General features: G+C 31.2%; 1 protein-coding gene across 2 annotated transcripts; it reads left to right on the top strand.

Annotated features, from left to right (window-relative positions):
- The first annotated feature begins 1,577 nt into the window (after positions 1-1,577).
- Positions 1,578-21,959, top strand: LOC143256747 (mediator of RNA polymerase II transcription subunit 10-like). Of its 2 annotated transcripts, none has more exons than XM_076514391.1 (4): positions 1,578-1,805; positions 2,822-2,905; positions 9,750-9,852; positions 21,692-21,959. In XM_076514391.1, the coding sequence occupies exons 1-4, from the start codon at positions 1,684-1,686 to the stop codon at positions 21,737-21,739; spliced, it is 357 nt and encodes a 118-aa protein (XP_076370506.1). In that variant the 5' UTR covers positions 1,578-1,683; the 3' UTR covers positions 21,740-21,959. The 2 variants fall into 2 exon arrangements, with proteins under 2 accessions (XP_076370506.1, XP_076370504.1); XM_076514389.1 differs by lacking the exon at positions 21,692-21,959 and adding an exon at positions 11,818-14,879.
- The last annotated feature ends 607 nt before the right edge of the window (positions 21,960-22,566 follow it).

Here is a 22,566-nt window from a genome sequence, read left to right as displayed (position 1 = left end):
ACTTCTATTAATTAAGTACCACAAGATTTATGAGTAAACCAATTAAGTAAGCAACTATGTAGTTTTATTTGTGAATTAGGCCTATAGCTTAGTGAACTTGTAGAGCTTGGAACGCTCCCAGTAGCTCAGCGGTATGTCTGCGAACCTACAACGTTAAAATCTGGATAGCCCATTGTGTTGCTTTGTGCTTAATTCAAAACAACAACAAAAAGAACTTGTAACAGAAGATTAAAATGTCTTCCTTAAGTGAAATAAACTTTGAATTACTTTTACCATATAATCATAAACAACTGACCTAATGATACAAATCGTTACAAGGCAGTCATGTATTCAATACCATATGAGAATAACAAAAAGTATATTTCAGGAACGCAATATCAAGGAAGACAAATAAATTATCAAATTACATCTTTATCCATTTAACACAGTAAGGTAATAATATATTTCCATACACATGGCATCGCTTAAAAGGAGCTCTAGCAATTTAAATTTTATTCGCCAAAGGATTATATTACATTTTCCACGGTTTATTTAAAGTATCACAAGTACTGCATACATAAATAAAATAAATTCTAGAGAGAATATTGGCGCCCTCTAAAATAGTGCTTTGTCCTTTTCAAAAGAAATATGAAAAATAAATTACTGCTGTATTTTAAGCTTTCATCAACTCATTTTAAGATTTGTGTTGGCATAAAACAAAAAATGATTCTTATGTGATCCAGGATATGCAAATATAGTTAAATACCTAATAAACTGAACTTATTGTTGTATCAAAATAATATAGCAACAAAATGAGGCTAAAAACAAATATTGATTGGTTGATTTTTGAATTTCGCGCAAAGCTACACAAGGACCATCTGCGCTAGCCGTCCCTAATTTAGCAGCGTAAGACCAGAGGGAAGGCAGCTAGTCATCACCACCCACCGCCAACTCTTGGGCTACTCTTTCACCAACGAATAGTGGGTATTGACCATGACGTTATAACGCCCTTGCGGCTAAAAATGTGAGCATATTTGGTGCGATGAGGATTCGAACCCGAGACCCTCAGATTACGAACCGAACGCCTTAACACGCTTGGCCATGCCGGGACAGCTAGTATATATATTTACTGGTATATACAAACAACATTTTTGAGAGATCACCTAACAAAAACATTTATTAAGAAAAGAGGAAAACTTGTACTTGTGGAAGAATTGAAAATTATACTGCTCATTTAAGTGAAGAATCGTGATTTTTTTAAAATGCAACTAAGTGTAATATATGTGTAGTCAGCATTGTTACTTGGCTGTTAGTTGCATGTGAAAATAAAAACTATATTCCTTTTTAACATTAAACAATAATAAAAATAGTTAAAAGTTAACCCACCATTTTATTAACCCTTTAAGTTTCTATTTGAACCTTTTTATGTACAGTGATAAAAATAGTTCTAAATTATATTTAAAGCATTGTACAAAAATATAGAGAACGCCAGAAAATGTCCATTTAAAACTTAAAACCACTTCAAATAAAAATCCAAAATAATTTTCTCACAATTGTACTTTTCAGAATTATGTCTTTTATACCTGTTTTTTCTCGTCAATAGCAGATGGCGTTTTAGTATTCACGTTGATGTTTGACCTGGGTTCAATGGGATTGTGATTATGAATTAGCAAAATACTTAGTTTTAATAATTTATATCGAAAAATGTCTTCACATTTAGAGGTATTGGAAAGCAGTCTTGAAAAATTTATTGAAAATGTAAGACAAATAGGTATCATAGTAGGTGACTTCCAGCCTCAAGGACAGACTGTTTTGAACCAGAAAATGTATGATTTTTTTTGTAATTGTTATTGTTATTTAGTATTTATACTGTATCACTCTCTTAAGTCTTTAAGTTATCAGTTTAGGCTTGTATCTTATAAGTTATACTAGTGAGAATGTCATCTGTAGGGATATTGAGTGTTCAGCACAATTAATTTGAAAATTGAGCCTGTAATTTGGGGTTTATAACGTTATGTTTTTATCCCTTTCTCCAAAGTAAATTTATGTTTTATGCTATTACCGTTAGTGTCAAAGTTAAAAATCACTTATCCCAGCCCTCCCTTCACACCAGGTGCCAACACAGAGAACTTTTTGAAAATACTTCATCAAATCTATTTATAATATAAAAATACTGTTTAATAAAGAAAATGTTGTTTATTTGTAGATTAATAATTTTTATTACATATATATATATATATATATATATACATATCTACACACATTGCAATTTGAAGTGTTAATTAATTATCTTTACTATTTTTTCAATTTTAATTAATAATCTTTATTCATAATTATAAAAAAACAACTCCAAATATAGTTTATTTTCCCTTACTTTTTATTCAGTTTTGTATTTTTAATTTTTCAACTTGCATTTTTAATATCATTCATGATTTGTTGTCTTTAACAGAATTTTTAGGCTTAGACTCACACACAGATATGCATGTTGCTCTTGCTGTGTCTTTACAAATTGAGCATTGACAAAATATCTTGGTGTTTTCCATGTACAAACTGTATTTGTTCTGATTCTAAACTCAGTGAAATTTGTCTTTTTTACTTTAATTTTTAGCAATATTTCAACTGTTTTTATGAGTTGGATAGTCCCATGAGTTTTTAACATTTGAAAATGATTTATTCTAAATATGTGTGCTTGTTGTTAATGAATTCCTCGAAAATGTCATGTTCATTAATTTATGGTTAACAACTAAGCTAGTACAGTTTATCATTTAATTAAACTAAAAATAGAATTGGTAAGTTTTATCATTTTGAATTTTTATCAAATTGTTTTTTGGCCTGTTTACAGAAATCAGATGGTGACTTTAATGCAAGAAATTGAAAAATCTAAATGCCATGTTCAAGATATTCAAGTACCACTGGAGGTATTTGAGTAAGTAATTGCATGTTGCTCACAGTGTATTCATATGCTTACAGTTATCTTTATCATAAGATTTTCATATACGATTCAATATGGTTGATGCTTTTTTTATTAAAAATTATTCACCAATCCATAAGTATAATATGTTTCTATATTTGTCATTTTACAATATTATGATTCACATAATTAATTACAAATAACTGGACATGTTTGTTGTTACAGAAAACTAAGGTGGAAGTTAAAGCTTGTCAATTGACTCATATAATTAATATAATCAATTAGTTCTTATCTCCAGTTAGTGCCACACTAAATAAACAATTAAATTGATTAATGTCATGATTATGGTGGAGCAAGTGAGGGTATGGTTAGTGTCTGCATTGATAGAGTACGTGACATGAGAGGTATTGTAGAGTAAGTATGAAACATAAAATATATGCTAGTACTAATAATGTTGAAATATGAGTAAATATACACTTTTTTCTTTTCCCCATTCTATCCAAGTATGTTTAATAAATCAACAGGGTTGTTACAGACAAGTGTTACTGATAATAGCACTCTCTCTCGTAACTTTTGCCATAGTTGAAAGTTGGTATTTATTTTTAACTGAATTGTTAATATTACTCTGTTGTGCTGTTCATTTATTATTATTTGGTGTATTTATTTAATCAACAATTTTATGTAGACTGTGAATGTTAGTATGCATGAAATGGTGACTGTTAAATACTTTGTTTTGCCTAAGTCAGCTGCAGTAGTGTTATTGTAATATAAGCTTATGGTTATCATACATTGGGAAAGATATGTGTGAATAAACAACATGGGTTATATATATATAAAATATAAAGAAATGTTCTCAGGCAACTCATTTCTCACACAGAAATACTATTTCCCTCACATATCAGCCAATGAGACTTGTATGCCACTAGCCATGAGTTAACTTTCACGTAAATTCATATGTTTATTAACATGAACTGCACTGGTGCATGGTGATGTTATTATACAATAAAAGCCCTCCATGAGCAGGAAGGTGACACAACTTCTATACACATTAAATTAACTTATCACTCACACTTGTGATAACTTTTTTCTTTTCATGGCATTACACTGAACAGACATTTTCATAATTTCTTGCCTGAGTTCAATTTGATGAGATTTGTGTTTGCTAACAAAACTTTGGTTTTCATTTTCTGTGTCCTTTCTTTCAAAAGCTTTAAATATTTTCATTAATACTCAAGTGATGGTGACTTCTTGTCCTGTGTGAGTGGTTGTACTTAGCACAATATTGTGAGAAGTAGGGTAGTGGTGACACTGTTATTGTAGTATGAGTAATGTGTCCTCTTCCAGCTACCAGAGTCTACCTAGTAGATTTGAGGGGAGCACACATTGTATAGTCTGATTGTGATGTTGAGAAAACCCACTTGTAGAGAAATATATATGTAAAAAATGGCTCGTTTGGGTTGAGAAAATATTTTGCATAGAGGAGCGAACAACGTTTCGACCTTCTTCGGTCATCGTAAGGTTCACAAAGAAAGAAAGAGGTAACTGACCGGAAGCTGACCACATGTTTGAAAGGGGTTGTGTAACTGACTGTTGGAATGTAGAGGGCAGTGTTAGATGTTTGAATATATAATTTTATATTATTTATTATATTATTTTTAGCATAGGTATAAAGGTGTTCCTTTTATATGTGTTCCATATATTCCTGACATCAGCAGAAAAATAACCAACATTTGGCAAAAACTAGTAACAAGATATGACATTCCAGTTAATACCAAATTTATTCAAAAACCAGGCACAAAACTGAGGTCTATACCATGTAAAAACTACACTGACAAACACTACACCAACATAATTTATAAAATGCAATGTGATAACTGCCACAACTTCTATGTTGGAGAAACAAGTAGAAAAATGGAAACCAGATTCAAAGAACATAAAAAGTCACCTTCACACGTTTTCAAACACTGCAAGTCAAATAAACACAACATAACCAAAGATAACAAACATAAACAAATGCAAAATTAAAGAAGCCTTACTTATACAACAACTTAAACCCAAAATAAACCAATACATAGGAACATCTTTATACCTATATTAAAAATAATAAAATAAATAATATAAAATTATGTATTCAAACATCTAACACTGCCCTCTATATTCCGATACTTAGTTACACAACCCCTTTCAAACATATGGTCAGCTTCCGGTCAGTTACCTCTTTCTTTCTATGTGAACCTGATGATGATCGAAGAAGGTTGAAACGTTGTTTGCTTCTCTACATAAAATATTTTCTTAACCCAAATGAGCCATTTTTACACATATAGTCTGATTGTGCCCTACCATACTACACATATTGGCACACTAGTCACTTTTGTACAGGTGCTCAGTTTGTCATTATGACATTCTGCCCATTTCTGAGACATTTCAAGAGAAGAGTATACCCTGGTTGAAATGAGATGCACTCTCCCATGGGTGTGTCCTTATATAACCTATGACATCATGACTACATGAGCTTTCCCTGTGGGTAGTTTTGATAAAATAGTTGTGATAAAATTTTTCATCAGCCCCTTCTCAATGTCAGTGTGGAATCCTTGCATTTACATGTGTGGATTTGAGTTATCATCTCAGAAGTTAACATTTTCCTAATCTTAAAACATTTCCTATAGATATTCACCTCCACTTGCATGTCCAGCTGTCCTTCTCCTTTTGGGAGTACCTTTTGCTTCCTGCCTCATCTAAGGACTCAAGTGCATTGAAAAAATTCCTGCACATTCTGTTAGTGTAGGGTTTTTGTCTCATGAAATATAAAAATATCAATGAACTATTTAAGTCAAAAGTTGTCATCTAAAAAAATTTGGTTTAATCATCTTATTTCTATTGATATCATTCCAATATAAAAATTACACATCCAGAAATGGTTCTTCCTTTAGTACAATTGTTTTGTGTGTAAATCAGGTGAAAAATAACTTTTTGTTACTTTAAAGCAACATTAATACATCAAGTAAAATAGACTTTAAATGCAGGTGGTTAAGGCACTTGGCATGTAATATATGGGTCACAGGATTAAAAAACTTCTGTCATCAGATATTCTCTCTTTTTAGTTGTGGATGTATTATAATGTGACAGTCAATGCCACTATTTGTTGGTAAAAAGTAAGCCAAAAATTGACAATGGGTATTGTTTGTTAGCTACCTTCCTTCTAGTATATCACTTCAAAATTGAGTACAGCTGGCACAGATGTTCCTAAAGTAACTTTGCTTGAAATTTAACAAAATAAACAAGAGAATGAGATATTCAGTACATCACATTACTGAAAATATTTTGTTAAATTGATATTATGTAAAATTAGTTATACCCAGCTACATTCATTCCAAACTTTTCCAAGAATAAGATATATAATTTTTTCAAATTAATTCATACAGAATAATGGTAAAAGATTCAATGGACTAAATGATAAAATAAAGCTTGAACCATCTGTCCTCAACATATCAGGTCAGCTCATAAGTAATGTCTGAAAATTTAATACAGAAAGTGCATCATAATTTCTGTCTTTGTAGAAGACTTTAATGACTAAAATATGTAGTAGGATGTGTATAAAAATGTTCAAACAAATAAAAAAAACTAAACTAACTCCACTTTTTCAGATCATTAATCAAATAAACCCTTATGAAGATGGATGTGTCCAAAGATTACTTTAGGTATACTTTATGAGTTTAAAACAGGCAATAGTTCAGTAGAAACTACATAAAATATTCAAGGTGTTTGTGGTGCGGAGTCTCTCAATGAAAGAAAATGTCGAAGGTGGTTTCAGAAGTTCAGATCAGGTGACAACAACTTAAGTAATGCACCATGTTGAAATTGTCCTGTTGAGTTTAATGATGACTTACTGCTGGCTGCACTTGATGAAGATTGTGCTGTAACAGTTGAAGAACTAGCGCAGAAGCTTAATTCAATCAATTCAACAGTTAACCATCATCAAAACAGCTTGGAAAGGTGTCAGAACTTAAAAAATGGGTCCCCCATGATTTGACAGAAGCCAACCTTAGAGTAAGAGTGGACATTTGCACTTTTCTGCACTCTGCTGAAAGTAACTCACCTTTTCTGGATGGGTTAGTGACTGGAGATGAAAAAGGGATATTTTATAAGAATGTTAAGTGTTGCAGACAATGGCTCAATGCAGGTAAGCTGGCTAAAACACAACCTAAATTGGACCTCCACCCTTGGAAAGTCTTGTTAAGCATTTGGTGGGATATTGTTGGTGTGATCCACTTAGAATTGCTGCCACTCAATGTAACGATTATGAGACCTGTTTTCAACAGTTAGAGCACTTGAATGTTGCATTGAAAGAAAGAGGCCTGCTTTGATCAATCGTAAAGGTGTTGTGTTACACCAGGATAATGCACAGCCCCATACAGCAAGGATCACACCTACAAAGATTGAAGAACTAGACTGGGAAATCCTTCCCCATCCTCCTTATTCTACAGACCTTGCTCCATCTGATTATCATCTATTCGAAAGTTTGTAGAACTATCTTCATGGAAAATATCTTGGAACATGTGAAAATGTCGAACAGTCTTCTCTATATTCTTCTCCTCCAAACCCCACAAATTTTATAGAAGTGGCATTCAGAAGCTTGTGAATAGTTGGCAAGAAGTAATTAATAATAATGGAACATACATTATTGATTAAATAACATTAAAAGCATTTGAAATTCTTTCTTTTTTGCTGAACCTAAAATCAGACAGTACTTAAGGAATGACCTGATATAATAGCTGTATGTAAAGAGAAGGAGATAAATGATGTAAACAACCTGTCAATCATTTTTAATGGAAGTTTAAACTTTTAAATTTTGTTAACAAGTACTCTGGTAAAATCACACATTAAAGGTTGAATGTGGTGATTTTAAAAATATTTCCCAAATAATTAGAAGACCTTGGAATTTATTTATCATTTGAAATTGAAGTGGAGTTTCATTATATTATTTTATTTAAAAGCTACAGAAATACTTCTATTCTCCAACAAGTAAGGTAACAACACTTAACACTTGTGAGTATGATGACTTACATTGTGTTGCACAGTGACATCTGATACCAAGTCATTACTTAACATGCAGAGTTTTTATGTTTAATTGGGCAAAAAAATTTCTGAAGATTAATATATTAATGAATGTAAAACATGTTAAAATTGGTTGGATATATATATATATATATAATGTTTTGGTTGATAATAATAAATAAAAAAATCAGGATGTTTTGTATATTTTATTTTTCATATTAACAATTAAATTATTATACTGTTTATCTAATTCATATAACTTTTACAGTAAATCAGTTTGTGAAAATAGCTTCCTACCCTATCATTGAAACAAGTAAAAATTATGAAGGAGGCAAGTGTCTTTTGAATTTCTCTTCCCACCCAGAGACAAGCAAGTTCAAAAATATTTTTCACAGCTTGTGTAATAGTATTAGATATTCAAATTGTATTACATATTCTTCTGTTTGCAACAAATATCTCATTAAAGGTATACTTTGATAATATGCAAAGTAGAATTGTAGTTGGTATAGTAACTGGACAACTCAGTATGGTGCAGAAGATACAGCTGTCCTAGTTTATTATGTATGCCAGAATTGTTTTTCACACAGAAAACTTTTATCACTATTATCACACTTAAGTTGTATATTTTCTAGCAATTGGCATTCACATTATATGAATACTGAAACTTGTATGTTACTACAAGTAACAGTTGCGACATTCAGTGATGTCGAGAGAACCCACTTGTAGAGAAAAATATATATGTAAAAACGGCTCGTTTGGGTTGAGAAAATGTTTTATGTGGATGATGACCGAAGAAGGTCGAAACGTTCGCTCCTCCATGTAAAAACTTTTCTCAACCCAAACGAGCCATTTTTACATGTATGGTTGCAACATTCAACAACAATTAAAACAATTCATTTACACTGATTTCTGTAATTTTAAATGTCCTGTATGTCTTGATTAGTTACTTGTTTTAAATAAAATTATAACACTTAAATCATGGTTCATTCTGAATATTTTTTCAACACTTTCAAATTTTTTTTATTACCACTTTTTTACAGGGAGGAAAAGTAGAAATGATTTTAAAATGAGCTGAAACTGAAACATTATCTTAATAATTCTTCAGATATTGACTATATAGTTGTCTTTGCTGTTTTCGCTCTTTGACTACTTTAGTAAATACTGTTCTGTGTATGTAGTGTTTTTTAATTATAGAAATGAAGGAAACAACCAGTAGAAATCTTTGAATTTTAAATAGTTTTGGAATATATTCATTGTCAAACTAATAAATTAATTATTCAGGTTTCTTACATTTCATTCATACAGGAACTCTAAGCCTTCTTTGGCCCGACTTCCTCCTTTATCGGATGTTTTATTGTTATCAAATGCTCTTGAAACCAGAATAAATTATCTTACATCTTTATCTTCCTTTTTGATCCTCCAATTACTGCCTCTGTTCTTGTATTTGTTTTGATGCCTGTTATCTGGGTTCATCTGACAGTTAAAAAATAGCATGTTTTGTAATCTTTATTTGTATGTTTTGCTTGCTATTAGCTTGAACCTAAGTTGTTCGTTCAACATTCTATAGTACAATTTGTATATCAAGAAAAACATTGGAATTTTTCAGTAGCACAAGAACATCCTAGTGTATAGAAAATCACTGTAGTTTTAAACATCTGCTCATTCTTGTTTAAAACCTTACTTTTACAGTCATTAAATGATGAAAATTTCATAATCCAAGTAACTTTACTATCTGTAGTTTGAAATTCATTATGTAGTGCATGTGGCTACAGTAGTGTAATTAGTTCATTTATCTTATTTCTAGCTACATAGACCAGGGAAGAAATCCCCAGTTTTTCACTAAGGACTGTATGGAAAAAGCTTTAGCAAAAAATGAACAAGTGAAAGGGAAAATTGATGTATATAGGGTAAGTTGCTTGTTCGAGTTACATTCTTATGTTGCACATATGTACGAAATATAGCAAAATAGAATTTAACTGTGTTTATCATTGATACCTTGATTGTGTGAGTGAGGCTGTTTAACACAATAGATTTATAAAACAAATATTAAATTTTATGTAAATAATAATTGATTTATCGAAGTAGAAAAATAATGCATATGCTTTCAAATGTAGAGAGTTTCTTAAATGAAATAAAACAGGTCTCATGGGTGGAAGTTATTTCTAGTATATATTTTATGACTACGGTATGTATCTTCAAATTGCAGGAATAGATAAAAGATGTATACAACCATTTGAATTTAACTGTTAGGCCACACATCATGGAGTAACACTGTTGAAAACATACACCAGTTATTATTCTGGTATCTTTTATAATTAAATATTGTATACCCTATCTGTGTTTTAGATCTTGTCGTTCTCTGTAAGATCTGTTATTCTTCTGTGCCACACATATCTTCACTTTATACTGCCATGTTTCATTCCTACCCAAAGCTTTTTTTGTGTGTGACATACTTCTAAAATAATGATTGTGGGACAGGTTTTCTGTGTAACTTTATACTTTAGCCATAAAAAACAAGGAACATTTCAGTTTAATATAGTTTACATTCTCATTTGTCAATTATTGCAGCTGTTTTGAAGTGAATATTTTATTCTAACAATGTGTAATTGCTGAAAGGTAAATGAGGTGCTCAGAAAATTGTGAACCTTCCCACAAAATAATTTTATTTTCTGTTCAGCAATGATGCATGTGTTACCACTTTGGTGTTGTTATTATGGGATCTAAGGTTTCCCTGTCATTTGCTACTTTATACTTGTGTCATCACAAAAAAATGTTGACTTCACAAATTTTATTGTTTTTTTGTTTGAACCATTATATTATGGAAGATATGTAGATTATATCTTTATTATCTTCAGAGAAGCCCAACATGTTGAGTTTTTTAAACTGTGATAACATCCTCATATTAAATTTACTGTTAAACATCGAGAAAACTATCAACCTTAGTTCTTAGATCTATATTCATAATAAAGATGTTTTTCCACTTTGACAATATTTTTATATCACTGTCTTTCATGCAAGTTCTAGTTTTATAAAATATTTGTTCATAAGGTATGTAAATTTACCAATAGCAAAGATATAAAAAATATCAAGAAACATTTACTAAAAATGGCTTTCCATTAGACACTGTAAATCATATTCAAAACTGAATAACCATAACTCCCATATAACAGAATTGGAATGTTACTAAATAAAACTTTATTAAACAGACTATATTGATTAGAAACTTATTCAAATTACAGTATTTCTTCAGGTGTAAGAATCAAATATTTCTCTTCAAAACTTCTAAGGCAGTATGAGAATATAAATATCCTTAACGTTATGTAGGTTATAATAGGTCCATCACTAGGTTGTTAACAGTTTGCATACAAAAACCTACATATCTATGATCCATGTCATTTTTGAGCATGCACTGATGTAACAAACCAATAAGTAGAGAACATGAGAGAACAAAAAAGGAAATTCTGTTGATCAGAAAACTTAAACTTAGATTGAATGAGCAAAACAGAAGATAGTTTATCTATTATTAAATCTTAAGTGTTAATGAAGCTGTTACTGTCTCAGTAATATTAAAAATGGCATAGGTCACTCTGTAGGTGTGGCTTATAAACTCAGTTTGAGCAATGAATTTTAAGAATATTTTAGTCAAAAGAAAGTTTCTCAAAATGGGTAGAATTTTCCTAAACTTAAGATGCCATAATAGTGATCACTGGGTGTGAGAAATGTCACTTAAAGGATGGAAACTATTACACACCTAACTTATTTTTTAGTGCCATAGTTTGTTTTGTTTTTTGTGTCTATAACTGTAATCATTAATTAAATTTATGGAATGGAAAATTAATTACATTTAACCCACTGTTCTTACTTTGTTTTAGAGATTCAAGGCTCTACTGCTAGTGGAACTTAGTAAAATATTCCCAAATGAAATGGCAAAATATCGAGCTATTAGAGGAGATGAAAGACCTTCTTCCTAAACTAAATATCACTTTTTTTTCCATTTGAAAAAATATTATAAAATGATTTCATATTTGTGTAACTCAGTTCATGATGATGTAAATACAGTAAAATGAATGAGGTAAATACTTAAAAGGCCTATTTTATATTTTGTGTGACTCATAATAAAAGTATTAAAATCTATCCATCTAAACATATGTATATTACATACACTCACTTATAAATTAAAACTGCAGTTTAGCACTTCTGATTTCCCAAAGAAGGGATAAGTGTTGAACCATATACTGAAATGTACAATAATAGAATAAATGAAAACTATTTGATTTTGGTCTTAAATCTAATTAGAGATTGTGATAAGTAATCGTGTTAGAACAATTGAGGAGAATTTGTGACTCATCATTTTGCAAATATTGGTTCGATCTTTATGGTTTTATTTGGTATAGAATAAGATTTAAATAGTTTCTTGACATTAAAAGCTTTTGCTTCTGATTTACTTCTACATTAATTCATGTTGTGTGTATTTTTGTCTATGAACTCTTTGCACAGTTTTAGAACTAGAAGGATCAAACTTAACTGGTAAATATGGGGTGTTCTTTATATATAACATTGACCTCTACCATCTATACAAAAGGAAAGCAAAAATATTTGCATGGAAGATTACCTAGGCGTGACGGATTAGGATTTCAGGTTCATTGTACCTGATTTTTTAAGTATCCCAGAGATGTTATGTTATAAACTCTGCTCATACCCTTACTTACAAGCTAGCAGGACCAAATGTGGCGCATAACTTTGGATATCATGGTTAGATGTCCAAATAGCATTTGCAGGTACAGAGCCCCCTTGGGGTAGCTGTAGAAGTAAATAGAGATAATGAACTTTGAATAGAGCCTCTGTGAACCATGTTTTTGTTTAGAAAAAAGCAGTTATAAATCTCTGTGTATATTGTGATGTTTAGTGCACATTTAAGAAGTCAAGTGTGAGAAAGACTATTTCATATTGTAAAAAAAGGTAAAACAAGAGTTCATGAACTATATTTAAATCAAGCAAATGTTAGCTCAGGAAGGTATTTCAGAAACAAATTATCAAACTATTTGAAGATTAATAATAATATATATCATTGCAAAATGTCTTTATTTGAAACAATTAAACTAAGAAAAATCAGAACAAAATAACTGGAAATTCTTATAAATGTGATGTAAGTATTCTAAAGTTAATTTTCAAAAGCCTTTCAAAAGGAAGTTTTTTTTTGTTTTTTTGTCTATGTGTGTGTGTGTTACATAGTTCAGTTAAACCAGGATGTGCCTAAACATCAGTGGTTGGTTGTGCCTTGATACTTTGACTCGCTTTATTATGAGTAAGAAGGAAACTATACATTAAATAAACTTTTTTTTAAGACTGCACCAACATATGTATGTGGACATGATGTGCTCATTAATTACAAACTGAACACCTTACATTATTAAGAAGTTCCATGAATTTAAATTTAAATTCATAAAAATAACAATATTAGTTCCATTGATTACTAATACCTTTTCATTATGTTCCCACAGTTTCATGTATTAAGTTGTTTTTTATTAGCATGGATATTTTCTGGTCCAGTGTCTTATAGAATTAGAAATTAATTGTTACATTATTTTTTTCTATACGACATGGCATCTTAGTGGATCAATTGTAAGGCTGAGGGCCTATAACACTCAACTTCAATGTTCAATCCTCTTGGTGGACACAATACAAATAGTTTGCTGTATAGCTTTGTGCTTAAATAAATTCACACAACACAATTATTATTCAAAACAACAGATGCATATGCAATTACTGTCGGCCAAGTACATTATTTGCTTTATATCTTTGCAATAAGAGAATTAATTATATCTTGGTTTAATTTATGGGCTGCATTTAAGCTACAATTGATAGCACCCTGACTGCTGATAGATACATCAGATTCCTAATCATCATGCCATTTAATCAGGTTTCACTTTTATGCAACAGAATCTGTCATCCCAAGCATAAAACAAATGCAGTGAAATGGTTCTTATTGGAAGAGAAAAAAGACTGTTGGAACACTAACAGCCACAGCTTGGTTTGCATATCCTAATATGAATATCACCAAGTCTGCATGAGTTTATATTGAGCTGAAGAGCTCAAATAGGAACCAGACAATCTGCTAAATTTTAGAACATTGTCAATATACATTGACAAACTTATGGTTGCATAAAAAAAGAAGTAATACTCTATTAAAAGTAAATGTACAATACTGATGCATGAAACAACTTGTTCCTTTATGTACTTTCTGTAATAGTATATTGTAATAATGATAATTTGAGTGTTTGTTTGCAATTTCTCATTATTTGTAACATCTTTATGTGTAACCTTTATGTGTTTGCAAAATTATTTCAATTTCTATACTATATATGTGAATATCCATGTTAATGTTAATTATGTATTGATCACATATGATAGTTTCTTTATGTGCAAATAGGGCACAGTCATCTAGTAACAGATTAGTCAGAATGCTGAGATATTACAAGAGAAACCTGTCTTTATTTTTTAATAATTAAAGGCTACATCAACTATTCATAACTTCTCACAGGAAAATGTAGCGGTGGAATTTAATGTTTTCACTGTTGTTGCAAAAATGTATCTTCACTTCTTCAAAAGTGATGAATTTATGTAACCAACAACTTCACCTAACAAACTGAATAAAGATGTATGCAACATAATATGCTAAAATGAAGAGATATGTAGTATTCATTAGTTTTCAAGTGTAATAGAATATGGTAAGTTATTATGTTTGACATACTATTGAATTAGCAATGTTTATTAAGTATATCATCTCTTTCTGAATTTACTGTTAGTTTGACATGTTTAAGTGTTCTGGATATGTATTTGCTGTACATTACTTATTATTTGTATGGAATTTTCACAATATGTATATATCCATGAATAAGTTTCATCAAAATAAAAAGCCTTTATGAGTGATAAATGAAACCCAAACAGATATACTTATTTTTTAACACATTCATGAAGCACAGTGTCTTTAGCAGCCTGGGTGATGTGTCACACTTTTGTGAGTTTGGAAGGCCTCTGGTTTTGGAAAAATTGGTCAGTTTTACCTATTTCCACAAAGACAGTTTGAGAGGGGTACACAATGAAGTTGACTGTTTGTTGTTTGAAATTGCTAAAACATTTAAAGTAATGTTATACCTGCCAAGCCATATGAGTAACTGTTCTCATTGTGCTACATGCAAATAATTTGTAATATGGAATCAGAAAACAATGAGGAGTCATAAGTTATGGTCAATTAAGCACCTACAGCACCTGCTATAACATGTTCAGATGAGTTCATTGTTTTCAATAAGAGGATTAACAACATGTTGGTTCAGTTGCATGCATAATTGCAAAGGTTTATTTATAATATGAAAAATATTGCTTAAAATAACATAATTATACACAAAAATTTCTTTTGCTGCATTTATGTAATGGAAAGTTGATGCATTTTGAATTTACTTTTTCTGTGAAAGATAATTCCTGTGAATATTAAGTAAACTACAGTATTTGTTTTACCTTCAAGTTGTTGCAAAGCTAGCTTGAACAGTAAAGTGTTAGTGAGCAAACTGTGATGCTTCCAACCACAAATTGACATCAGACTTAGAGAACTTTCTAACTTTGTCATAACAAATAGTCTGTGTGATTGTCCAACTCTGTTAATTAGTAACTTTTCTTCAACTAATACAGATTAGTTGTTCTATGTTTTGACTGATAATCTAATATTGTCTGTTAAGAAGGACTATTTCTGTATTGGTAGTGGTTGGGATTGAATTCATGATCTCCTTGAAGAAAAGCTGGTTCATCTTGCACTCCATAAAATCTGAGTGTGTTAGTAATTAACTGTATGGTTACCAACTATAAATGTTAATATTTAGTCAACACAACCTCAAGTTTGTAATTTTGTACATATTGCTATACATATATGATATACAAATCTTTATGGCATTTATTATAACATTAACGATTGTTTATAATTAAGTGCTGTTTCAGGACACCAAACAGATACATTGCAGTAAGAAATAATATTAAAAATACTATTACCCATAAATAATATGTAAAGTGATAAGAATTAACCTACGGATTTAATAAAGATACTTTGAAAAGGCAATTATTCTAAACTGAATCAAAAACCAGTAATGTTCAAAAATATCAAAGTTGAGTCAAAAACTAACATTTATTTGCACATTTAAAATATCTGTAAATGAATAAATTATCTTGATACTTAATTACTCATTTACGTAAACTTGTAAAATAATGTGTAGAGTTAATTTTATTTAGTATTATCAATTGCAAATTGACTAGTAGTGGAACTTATTAATCGGATTCAGGACAATGTTTCACCTCCATGATCGGTGACTTTCACTTTAAAAGAAACTAAATTTCGATGTTGCATATAAAGATATTCTAATTGACGTTATGGTCAAGAATTGTAACATTCTTGAGATATCAACTAAACTACTACAAAATGGATGCGTCTCTAACACTCAATATGTTACTAGGGAAATTATTTACAAGTACCAAAATTTGACGTTACTTTGTGAAAAATTATAACGCCAGTTTCATTAAACAAAGTACCCATTTTTTTGCGACTGTGTGTTGCTTTTCATCTTGAAAAATACAAGCTATAATTATTAAATTACCTATCTAATTAGATTCTCATCTGGAAATAAACACTCTTTAAAAGTAATTTTCCTGCCATAATTAAGTTCTTGCTTTGAAACAAACAATATTTCAAGATGTCTTTAAAAAAAAAAAAAGAGTAATAAAAAGGTAGACTATATGAAAAATATTTGGGTGAGACATTGTTAATTAATCATCACGCTCATAAATCAATTATTCGCACATTAAAATAGTGAAAGACATTAATAACCAGAAACAATAATTTCAATTAATTAATTATTTTCATTAGTTCTGACACTAATAGATTAATTTTAACAATCTTGAATTAATTTTAAACGAGAATAGGAAATCATAATGGTAATATTTTGATTAATTGGATAATCAGGAATTAATTTACATTAGTTGATTATGTTAAAGATGATTGATTAATTGCAATTTTGATTACCCAATAATTTTCTATGCCACTAATTGAGATAATCATTGCTCATATGTAATTAAGTTACCTGCCCTAAGATAATTCATATTCTTAAACACATAAATAAATCATACAGTTATGACTAGATAACGAAAAGACGTTTTCTGTTTGAAAATGCAACGGACACAGAATAAGTTGTTTATTTCTACTGATGTCTAAGTTACAGTTAAAATGAGATCACAATATAAAAAAATAGCTTAAAAACTAGTGACCCCTTTGACCTACATTTACAAGACCACTTTAAAGTTAAAGCATTTTTAACTTTTTCAATGCTCTAATGTCAAGCAATGGCAAACTCAGAATGGATACAACTGTCACGAGTTGTGTTAAATATAATTGTCTTGTAGTTATGAGTTATGTTTTCTACGCCCTTCTCCCTCAGAACGGATACAATTGTCACGTATTATGTGTTAAATATAATTGTCTTGTTAATTGTGTTTTCTACGCCCTTTTCCCTCAGAATTGATACAACTGCCATGTGTTATGTGTTAAAGATAAGCTACACAAGGTGTTTGTCCATGGTGTAAATATAGGTGTATTATTCGATGCTTCGTGAATAAAATTGAAAAAGGAACAGTTACTCTTTGTGCATGTGTGTGAAAACCGAAATGTTATGTTATGCAACATAAACCGCTATCTGTAAATTTATAGTTGTTGTTTTTTTTTTTGTTTGTTTGGGGGCACTCCAAATTATACTTGATTTATTTGAACATCTCAGACTCATTGTGTTAAATAAGATTTTTAAAATACACCATGCACTTATGCAACTTGGGAAAGTATGTGAGTGTATAATTTTACCTTAACTCTTTATCAGAAATAAAGGTTTCACATCTCTGAACTCTCTACAACAGATAGTTCAAGTATAAACAAACTTTAAACCAATAGATGGCGCAGCCAACATATATGGAATCGAACTTTGTATACTTGATAATATTTATTCATTGTACAAAATACGATTCATCAAAGACACCTTTCACGCATGTAAAATTCTACCTAGGTTTTATTATCAAAAATAGAAAAAAGAAAGAGAAAAGTATTCACGTTCTGATTTGTGAGCTTGTTAGAGCTGATTGTTCAAAGATTTAAAAAAAATAACTTAATAGATGAAGCTGTTCGTGATGACGAGAAACCCACTTGAAGTTAAAAATGTATCCCAAGACGGCTGGTGTGGATATTAAAACTTTTATTAAAATAAAGTGGAGAACGACGTTTCGAACTTCTTAGTTCATCTTCATGTCAACAAAGTAACCTGAAGTAAAATTTTGTTTACCTAAAGATGACCTAAGTAGTTCGAAACGTTGTTCTCTATTTTAATAAAAGTTTTAATACCCATACCAGTCGTCTTGATATGGAGCTTTTGGCATATCTCAGAATTTGTGGCAGTAAACATGGCAGTACTTCTGTAACAACAAAACAGTCGCTAATGACGTTTTTTTATTCACTTCACTTATTAAGTGTATAGGTTTATCTCACAGTCACTCTAAAGCACGTTCACACCAACAGTATGTTTAAAATTTCTGTAGCAATAATTTCCGTATAATATATGCACCATTTTCTGGTAAATAAAAGAAACGTTAAAAAGCTTGATTTATCTGTTTTGAAATTGTTTGTAGTTTATATCTGAAATACCATTAATTGTGTTTTGTAAGAATAGGTCGAGGTTTGTTTGATAACGTTAGCGAAAAACTACATAAAGGGCCTTGTGATGATAGCCGTCTTTAATTTTAAACTGATAAGTTAGAGATAGGGCAGTTAGTCAACAATATCCAACGCCAGCTGTTAGGCTACATTTGTCTAACCAAAGAGAGGGATTTTGCCGTGACTCTATAGCGTATCCAAGGCCACAAAGCGCTTTTATGTTTGTTTTTTCGTGAACCATGAATCCTCGAATTCACAGTGTAAGATAACAACCACTCCACTTCCATTTTAGCATAAACGTATTGAATACGCGAACGTCTAAAACGTGTAATCATTATCATTCTGTCGCCGTGAATTATGGTGAAACTAACAAAGTACATGACAGTTTGGTTGGTTGGTTGGTTTTGAATTTCGCGCAAAGCTACACGAGGACATTCTCCGCTAGCCGTCCTTAATTTAGTAGTGTAAGACTAGAGGGAAGGCAACTAATCATCACCACCCACCACCAACTCTTGAGCTACTCTTTCATCAACGAATAGTAGGATTGATCGTAACATTATAACGCCCCCACGGCTGAAAGGGCTAGCATGTTTGATGTTTACGTGACAGACAGTGTTGTCTTACAGTTTTTAATCTTGCTTGATATTTATATTCCAACGACGGTTATGTAGTAGTGAGAAAGAAAACTGTCACACTAAGAACACTATCCACGTTAAGATTAAGATAGCCCGGGAATTTTGTTGTTGTTGGGTTTGTTTTTTGGTTTCTCTTAATCAAGCCACATTGACTATCTACTTTTTCTTCAGCGGGGATTAGGAATTCCATATCTTAGTGTTGTTAAGTCCAAAAAACTTACTGCAGTCCCAGCGTGGAATTGTCCAGTAAGAAGCTTAAACAGACGTGTCAAGTAAGATTTTGTGATGAATATAGACTGGTCAAATAAAAACCACCATAAGGTGACTGGTTTTTGATAAGAATTATTTTGATTATTTAACCAGTTTTAACATTTCTGTAAATGATTTAACACTGATCAAATTTTACATGATGCCGCTGAGTAAATATAACAGTTTGATACACATCTATGGTGGATTTTAGTAAAGCTATTATCGGTAAAGTGAGAACATAATCACATTATCTAGTGATTCGTCGATACTGGCCTCAGATATGTTGAAACTGTTGCATAGTTGATGTTTACCAAAGCAATGTTTAAACTGTTCGATATCAACAACGGTTTTGAACAACTATTTAGTCCCTCAATAACTTAGTAATGTTTAATTAAACCGAACCCCAGGCCGTTAAAATCCATTCAAAATCTAGTACAGAAAGGCCCATCAAGAGTGGACTTTTAGCGTAACCAACGTTCTTCCATAGTGTTACAATAAAAGTTACATATATCTTTCTATAAATTTTCTGTTTTCTGTCACTGGTTTTGTAATTTTATAAAAGATGAAAAATAAATAATAAAAACCGATTAAAGTGATTATGTGCCAGGCTTCGAGTTCAACATTAAATACATAACTTCTTGTTTCGCAATGTTTAAGCACGAGGCTAGATATTTAAATGTTTAACCACCGTTACATATATATTCATACTGACAGCGCGAAACGTTACAATATAGTATATAGTTACAACTGTGCTATATCTCAAACGTTTCAGTCGTCTTTAAATTTGAAATAATGGACTACTTTTAACGTTATTGGTTTTTTAGCCGTCTTTAAATTTGAATTGATGGACTAGAGAGAAGGCAGATAACCAAAGTCACTCACCGCCAATTCTTGGGCTACCTTTTATCAACGAATAGAGGAACTGGACGTCTTATTACAACGCTCCCACAGCTTAATGGAAAAAAAAAAAACATGTTCATGCCGTAAGCAGCAGATTGCGAGTCGAGCTATGTCGTTAATTCAAAATAACTTTCAACTTTCTCAATATACATTTTAAAAGAATTATCGTCTCTTATTTGTTTACAAATAGTGTAACGCCACTTTATTTTAAAACAGTGCAATGCTATTAATCAGTGTCAATTTCTAACATTTACAGAAAGTAACAATAACAGAGGTTTCGTTCGCTGTCAATCAAACTTTAAAACCACTGGGGGAAGTCTAAGAAAAGATACTGTTCACCTGAAGCATTATGGGATTTTTTAAATGGTCCTTTGCAGTTTTAAGCGTTTTGGAAGCTTAATGTCAGTTACATTGGAGATTGTTCAATAAGTTATCAAGTGTTTACTCACTGCTGTAGGCTATAGCCTTCACACAAGACGCAAAATAAAAATCTTGCAGTGGGACATCAGTAAATCTATGGGTATAAAACCCTAAAATCAGGAGTTCGGTTACCCTCTGTGGACACAGCAGATAGCTTTGTTACAAAACACACGAGAAACATTTTATTTTAGTTTAAAGGCTTCACCCAGTCCTTTAAATTACCAACAAGATAACAATGTATATGAAATATTTTAGCCTGATATGGCCAGGTAGTTAAGGCACTCGACTCGTAATCTAAGGGTCGAGGATTCGAATTCCCGTCACACCAAACATGCTCGCCCTTTCAGCATTGGGGGCGTTATAAAGTGACAGTCAATCCCACTATTCGTTGGTAAAAGAGTAGCCCAAGAGTTGGCAGTGGGTGGTGATGACTAGCTACCTGCCTTCACTTTACTCTTACACTGCAAAATTAGGGACGACTAGCGCAGAGAGTCCTCGTGTAGCTTTGCGCGAAATAAAAAATACAAACAAACAAACATGAAATATTTTACATTCTACTGTTGTTTTCTTTCTGTTCAAATTTCACTATATGTTGAAAACTGTCAGAAACTATGTTAAAGATTTCTCCAGAGAAGGCCCATATGTCTTTAAATACTGGAAAATTATGCATATAATATGTAACAAAAAAGATATTATATATGTTCTTTTGCGGTTATTCTAAGGTTAGTATGACATCGGCTTTTCTATCGAGTGTTACAGTGCAAGAATGTCACGTTAATTCTATATATTTTTTTTGTTGTTTTGTTTTAGTGCTCATCCGTATTTATTGAAAAGCGGTTTGGCAAATTTTTGCTGTAAGCCTTAGATTACTGACGCCAACAGGAGTTACACTGCTCACCTCCAGCTACAGTATCTTTCTCATTACAAGTTCGTTTATAGTGGTAACAAAATTCGTCGCTTCTTAGTGTCTCACCTCGACAAGAGCGAAGACCGACGCAGCAGCAAAAAGTTGGCGCTATGTTGACACTTTCTTGATTGTCAGGACCCTTACTATCTTTTGCCAAGAATGTTGCAGTTGTCCTTTGGTGAACACATCACTCAAGAAGCTTCTTATTTTAGTCTAGATTATAAAATACAAATACTAATAATAAAATAAATAAACATTAAATTTATTTTTTTATTTTCTTTCGAATGACTTTGAGATATAATAATTGACGTTGTAACTATCAACTACGTGTTATACTTTTATACTCGAAACCATGAAAACATTACATACGTGGATTACTTTGAACGTTAGAACTATATTTGCCATGACTCGATACCAAGTTTCACCTAGAAATGTTCAGTAAATAAATTTACACCTAATTTCTGTTGTAACCTGCAGCAGAATGTTCTTTCTTTTCAAACTGTTCTTCCGCTAGAAAAAAACAAACACTGTGCAGTGGTATATACCCATTTAGCCCGTGATCAGTTACACAAACCATGAACGTCATAGGTGTATGATAAATCCAGGCAGCTGACCAGTTTCATAACATAACACACAAACGTTTAGATATTTCATTTGTTTCTTGATACTTAATTATTATGACCATATTTAGCCTTTAAAACAGTGCCAACGTCATTACATTCCACTATCAGAGATAAATCTCAAATTTAATTCACATAAACTTTGAAAGTGCACATTC

This window comes from Tachypleus tridentatus, chromosome 7 (assembly GCF_004210375.1).
Source record: "Tachypleus tridentatus isolate NWPU-2018 chromosome 7, ASM421037v1, whole genome shotgun sequence".
In the NCBI taxonomy this organism is placed as follows: Eukaryota; Metazoa; Arthropoda; class Merostomata; order Xiphosura; family Limulidae; genus Tachypleus; species Tachypleus tridentatus.
The sequence above is the reverse complement of the archived record's forward strand: the minus strand, read 5'-3'. Positions and strand labels throughout refer to the sequence as shown.

Excerpts from the sequence above, each read along its gene's own strand:
- LOC143256747 (XM_076514389.1), top strand. The coding sequence starts at position 1,684 with ATGTCTTCACATTTAGAGGTATTGGAAAGCAGTCTTGAAAAATTTATT. Across the intron at positions 1,806-2,821 it reads ACTGTTTTGAACCAGAAAAT|AAATCAGATGGTGACTTTAA; the intron begins GTATGATTTTTT and ends GCCTGTTTACAG. Across the intron at positions 9,853-11,817 it reads GGAAAATTGATGTATATAGG|AGATTCAAGGCTCTACTGCT; the intron begins GTAAGTTGCTTG and ends ACTTTGTTTTAG.